The 6,489-nt window shown below is 45.7% G+C and overlaps 1 protein-coding gene across 4 annotated transcripts in view; it reads left to right on the forward strand.

The window, feature by feature from the left end:
* Positions 1 to 6,489, forward strand: part of fam222ba (family with sequence similarity 222 member Ba) — a 33,953-nt gene that overhangs the window by 22,712 nt on the left and 4,752 nt on the right. For 3 of the 4 annotated variants that reach the window (XM_035626413.2, XM_035626412.2, XM_035626414.2), the window contains exon 2: positions 1,881 to 2,005. In XM_035626413.2, coding sequence (XP_035482306.1) covers positions 1,924 to 2,005 — 82 coding nt within the window. In that variant the 5' untranslated portion in view covers positions 1,881 to 1,923. Of the gene's footprint in view, positions 1 to 1,880; positions 2,006 to 3,703; positions 5,450 to 6,489 lie in introns of those variants that run through there. The other variant, XR_004790238.2, reaches the window with a different exon arrangement.

Consider the following 6,489-nt stretch of genomic DNA (forward strand, 5'->3'; position numbering starts at 1 on the left):
GCTGACCTTTGCCGCTACACTCCCCACTGCACAGGTTTCTGACATTCAGGGACGCTGTGGGGGAGGCAGGAAGGGGGTGGGCTGATGGCCTGTTGGGTGTTTTTCGCCTGTAGTGTGTCGATGTGTGTGTTCTTATAACAAAGGAACTGACAGTTAATGGGGCTGCTTTTTTTTTTGCTGTTGTTCCCACATGATGTCATGAGCCTGTCTCTTGTTTTCCTTTTGAAATCCATAGAGAAGCATTTGATATTTAGTTTTACTCAACCCCAAACCTGCTGCTTGTCAAAGAGATTGCTGTTATATCTGTGTGAAATCTCGGCACCCTGATAAATGAGAGAGGGCTGGGAAATCTTGCCCGCTGACATCAAGGCGCTATGTACCTAAAACCCTTCCACGGCCGAGGGAAAAGAATAACATATCAGGCCAATTAAAGTTAATGCATGGTGACAAGCTGAATCGAGGGCAGGGATTGCTGCCATATGGCGGTCCAGGCTGTAAATCAGGAAGCAAGGGAAAGGGAGAAGGATGAGAGGAAAGGGGAGGCTGGGCAACAGAAAAGGGTGACGCAGCATCAACGGCACAAAACACCACCCAAAATGCTCACATCTGCCTCGAGACTGCAGCGCCACCAGCCACGAGCTTCTCCCAATCTCTCTCTAGTCTTTTTCTCCCTTCCTTCCCCCTGCCGGCATGCCCCTGCAGCACCCCAAGGTGCAACCCCCTCAGGTATCTGTGTAGAACTGGCAGCTTCATTAAGGCTTGTTTTTTTTCCTCCCTCCTCTCACTGGGAGGATTTAAATGAGCTGTCATCCTGACCTTTTTGAGCTCCTGCTTTTGAAAGCAAGTTCAGGCCCCCCACCACCCCGAACCTGCCGCCCATCTTTCTTTCTATCCACCTTTCTCTCTCGCTTTGTCACTCTTTCCTCCACTTGTCTCTTCTCCCTGTAGGGGGGGGAAGACACTTTTAAGCCGTCACCCTGCGGCAGACAGGAATGCCAAGGTTTTTTTGTGGGTAATTGCATCTCTCATAGATGCTGTTTGTCGGCGCACACTTGCCACCCTCTTCAGATGTCACACAGAAAAAGGGGAGGGCGCGGACCCTGTAGACTTAATTTGCTCCCCGACTGTTCGTCAGTGCTGATTAAGCAGGCATCTGTGGTGTTTTGAATACAGCAGCAAGCCAAGTGGAGCATGGCTAACGCGTTCTCCCTCTCTATTACATCAGGTTATTGCACACTAGTGGCAGGCATTTATTGCAGCTGTAACCCTGTTTATTCATTTCTTTTCTCCACACCTTGAGCCGGCCCCATTGTGTAGCGTCCCCAAAATAAGGGCCTCTTTGTGGCCGAGAGGACCGCAGTATCGATCAGAGCCTCGCTAACTTGTCTGCTCCGGGCATCTCAAGTGTGTTCTTTTTTCAAGTGTACAGGAGTCATTAATTTCCTTTGCCAAGGTCTGGTGGAGACGGAGTGGTAAAGCGCAGGTAGTAGGGCCGAGCTAGCCGACTATCATGCAGAGCCAGGAGGGGCAGGGACTGAGTCGATATAAAGCTGCTAGCCCCTCCGGCGCAGTCTGCCCGTTTTACTTCAGCTGTTTGATGTTTAATTGAAGTTGTTATTGGCATCAAATGTCACCTTACCTGATGCTCCAGGTGTGAATCAGTTTGTAATTGAAAGGTAACTGTGTCTCTCTCAGACCTGTGCCTCCGGGGATCGGCCTCGGAGTTCTATTAGTCCGCACTCGGCCGCTGTATCGCCACGCACCATGTACAACCTTGCAGTTATGTCTGATTACTGACCCCCCCTCTCTTTCCCATCTCTCTCTCTCTCTCTCTCTCTCTCTCTCTCTCTCTCTCTCTCTCTCTCTCTCTCTCTCTGCAGTGTGAGGAGTGTACGTCCCATGTTACATTAGTGTCTGTGTGAAATGCTGGCCTGTCTACCGGTGCCAGGTGACCTCCCCCTCCAGCTTATCCCCCACACGCAGATGAACACTGGACTTCAGAAATGTAAGTACTGATCCACACAGACACACACAAGCATGCACACAGCGCATAGTCTTTTAAGTAATACCACCATCCCACACAATAAACCAAGCTGTTACAATCCCATTGCCCGCCCCACGCCAGCCTTAGCCTGGTTCTCCCCTGCAGCGCTGTTTTAAAACCAGAAAAGGGAGAAAGAATATTTTTGTGCTCCAGGACCACATATCTTATGTTCAAGGGAAATTAGGACCATTAATTTGCTGATGATGAACAGTGAACTCGTTCCCGCCCTCCCTCATCGCACCTAAAGATCTGTCGGCCACCAGAGCGTGGTGCTGCCTGCCCACTACTACTCAATTGCCGCACTTTTGTCAGATCTGACCACCTCAGTTACTTTTTACCATCAGAAAGAGTCGGTTGCTGTCAGACTCACAGACTGACAGACAGATTGTGGCTGAGTGGCTTTGCCCTGATGATCTTGTAAATCTGAGTGAGTTAAAGATGCAATCTGCCGCTCCCGGTGTAACAGCAGACTAGTCAGCGCTGGCCCAGTTAATTCAATGTGGTTACATATTACAACTCGGCTCCTGACAAACTTGGACTCTTAAGTAGAGTGAGGGGCAGCAGGACGGCGGAGAGTTACAGTTAGCAATCATTAGCAAGAGCTGATACTTATTGGCTCTGGGGCTCATTAGGGAATGACGTTGAATAATGGGAATGATAACTAAGAATAGTTGTGTTTTCTGTTGTATCTGTTGTCACATTTAAACTGAAATTTGTGATTTTTTTTAAAAGTGCAAATGATCAGTTATTCCTTTTGATGTACATTCAAATGTACATTCTTATAAATTCATGTATTCCTACATATAAAGAAAGGTTTTTATATGGTTCTGACGATGCCTGCAAATAATCAATTATTCCTTTTGATATACATACAAATGTACATTCATGTAAATTCATGTATTCCTACATTTAAAAAAAAAGGGGTTTATATGGTTCTGACGATGTCTGCACACATTCATACTTTCATAATGTACTGCCAAGCATTTTACGTCCCAGACATTGATCACCGCCCATCCAGTTCATCATCTTTGTATGTTCGATCATAAAAAAAGCTGTCTGCTTTTCCTCCTGCCTGTATAGAAACTCAGCCCTGTCCCATTTCGGCAGCATTTCTTTTTTTTGTAAAATGCTCCAGCTCATCAAGACTGTAATTTCAGAATCACAGTAATCAGCCAACCCCCAGGAGATCAGTGAGTGTGAGGGAGTCTGTTAAGTGCCAGCGTCTGTTGCCTCACTCAGGCAGGCTTGTGACATGGCGCAGCCATCAGTTGGACTGAATCTCTGCTCTTCCTTTATGTCACACACTAAGACACATCAGACCACAGGGGCAACCAGAGCTCAATTACTTGTTCTGCCCAGCACTGTGATCCATTCTGATGATGGAGTGTGCTTACCCAGTGCACGGCCAATTCCTAGAAGTGTAATTTCGATCTGTTTTTTTTTCTTTTTCCTCCTCGTCATTCTTTCATAATGCTTTTCCTTTTCGTCTGCTCTTACCAGACATGGTGTTACATCAAAAGCCACTAATCTGTGTTTTATTTAGATTCATTTTTATTTTATCTTTATTTTTTTTTTCAATCAAAGTATCATGATAAAACGTCTGTACGCCCCTGGTGCCTGCCATCCAGCCCCTGTAGATCACCGTCTGCATGTCTCCAGGTTGTGCAGCTGTCGTGTTTGGAGGCATTAGTTCCCTCTGCGCCGCCACACAGCCAGAACCGGGCCTCAACCCTCAAGTAACCGCAAACTGACGTCTCGCTCCTAGCGGTCCACTGTTACTCCAGAGCCCCGTCATTTGCCCAGCACGAAAAAAATAATAATCTCACAGTTCAAATCCATAACAGATGGGCTTGACTGCTTTTAGGTGACATTCCTAGACTAGTTGCCACATGGAATCTTTAGTCAATACTCTGTACACTCTAGTTAGGCTGCAGCGACGGAGAGTTTACATAATTAGCTTCGATTTGTATTCCCATTCACTTCTCCTTGACCTCCATCCTTTCCTGCGGGCGAGTCTGTGCATAGCAGAGTCATTTAGAGTTACGAGCTTGCCGGTTGCCGTCACAGGCAAGGCCAGAGCAGCTGCTCTATTTATGAACAGGGAGTGACTGTGAACAGACAATGGCTGTGAAATGTAAAGGCTGTCAGAGGAGTAGAGCAGGTACGCTAAGAGATGGCGGGTCGCGAAGAAAACTGCACATCCTCCAGGCAGGGTGACTCAAGTACCAGGAAGTGGCCCCCTGGTCCTCAGTTCTTACTGGCAGAACAAACGCGGAGTACAGCTGGACCACTTGGATGATTTTCACATCTCCGTCTCTGCCGACATCAAAAGAAATCATCCTCTCTTCCTCTCCTCATATATTTTCAAAGGTCCTGTGATGTCGATCTGTCTGCCTGGGATGGTCTGTTCAAACCTCTGCTGAAAAAAAAGAAGTGCGGAGGTTTTTCTTCACGAGAGAAACCAAATTCTCACGTCTAATTTGACACTGAAGCTTCAGACCTAATTTCCTGCTCTTATGTGAAAATTGCAGTTTACAGCAGCGGGAGCCCATGCCCCCTGCTGCATAAACCTTGTTCAATGAAAGCAGTGGTTTGAATAAAAGAAATGCTAATTAGTGCCTGCTGACTGTGCACTTGTGTCCTAGCTAGCTAGCTAGCAGCGGGGTAATTAACACACGACCAGACTAGCCTCTTTCCCCCATTTGCCGCCCTGGGAACGTTCTTAGCTGAAGATCAGAGAGACGATGTGCTCGCAGCCACCAGCAGCCGCCTACAAACTTCATTCATATCCTCATTAAACCTCCCCTGGTGCTTTAAGCCCCTCGACTAATCCAGGTTTCAGGTTAGGGTTGAAATGCTAATAAGCTACACTTGCTTAATGGAACCTGGAACAACTGCCAGGACCCTTGAACAGATGTAAACAGCAAGAGGTTGATTTTATCTACTGTTCAGGAAACTACTTTAAAGTATTTACCAAATTCATGACACATTTTACAGCAGGTCTGTTAAACTCTCACTCTGATTTGCTTTCCCACCCCCAAAAAAATGTCCGCCTAAGCTTTGTTATCGGTGTATAATCCCTTATCCAATTTAATGGTTTGGTCAGTGTCCAGACAAAGACATTGCATTCTCAGCCATTTGCCTGAGTCTCACAACTTAAGTATTAAATTTCTTATACAAATGCCAGTGGCAAAGAAATAACACTGTTCCCAGTTACAGGCTTGGTGCTATTCTCTCCATCTTTAAAATAGCACATAATTTAATTCCCCTAAATGACAACATAAGGCTAAACACATGTGTATATCATTGATATCATGTATTATATAAGAAACTGTACATTTTGTTTTCATCTCATCATGTCCACAGTTAAAGATTTTTCTAATAAACAAAGCCTGGTCCATTTTATTCCAAGATATATCTTTATTAGGGTTTTTTTCTTTTCTTCAATCATACAGATGTAAATCTATCATGTGAACAGTTGGTGAAAATAGCTCTTAATTGTAAGTCTGACCCCTTTAAACCTATGCAGAAACCCAAAGTTATTTGTTTTTGTTTTTTTTAAAGCTAATTAAGTGTTCCTGTTTTACATACTTTCATTAATAACCCTAATGTAACCCCTCCATGTTGCCTCCATAGAGTATTTACCCTGACATCTCCAACCCGCTTGTCTGACACAAAGCAAACCCTGACGATGATGTCACATATAGAGTGAGCGTGCTCTTAAACATTCATTCATGCTCCGCTCAATCCTGGTTTCATCGAGAAGATCTTACTCCGATGAAATGATAAAAGATGTTTTATTCATTGCAACAGCTGATGTTACTCTCTTCCCACCTACTCAGATCCCTTTCTTGAGCTACACTGACATGAGGTTTTGACAACAGCTGCTGAGGCTGTGCCAGAATCTTACAAGCTCTAAGCATACATACCTTGAATGCTGATTGCAAGCAAATTGCATTTATCAAAGTGTACTGTTATTGCTTAATATGGGAGGCTTTGTGTAGTGAAGTACAACCCGCTGATACCCTGAAAAACTGGCTTTGTTTTTATTTTGCCTGTCACTGTGTGGAGCATAGTTTCCAACAAGGTCATTCATCATCACCTGTGTTTGACAGGTGAAATCCATCCTCAGCATGTCTGGCTGCTCGTGTCTAAGTGTTCATCTGTCTGTATTTGCTTACCCTGGCATTTATTCAGCGGCAGACATTAGGCCTCAGTGATGGCGGGTGTCGAGCTCCAGCTCCTTGGCCAAGACCCCTGCATTAATGAGGCTGCCATCAGCAGGCTGAACACTTAGTCACAGCAGCCCCCTGTGTGCCGCCCCATACCGGCCCCGCACATCGCTGCCCATTGTTTCCTGCTCACAAATAAAGCAGGAATTAATTAGCCAGTTGGCACAACTCTTGGTGCCACTGTCAGCGCTCGCAGTTCAGCGCCATCCCTCA

This window comes from Scophthalmus maximus, chromosome 2 (assembly GCF_022379125.1).
Source record: "Scophthalmus maximus strain ysfricsl-2021 chromosome 2, ASM2237912v1, whole genome shotgun sequence".
In the NCBI taxonomy this organism is placed as follows: Eukaryota; Metazoa; Chordata; class Actinopteri; order Pleuronectiformes; family Scophthalmidae; genus Scophthalmus; species Scophthalmus maximus.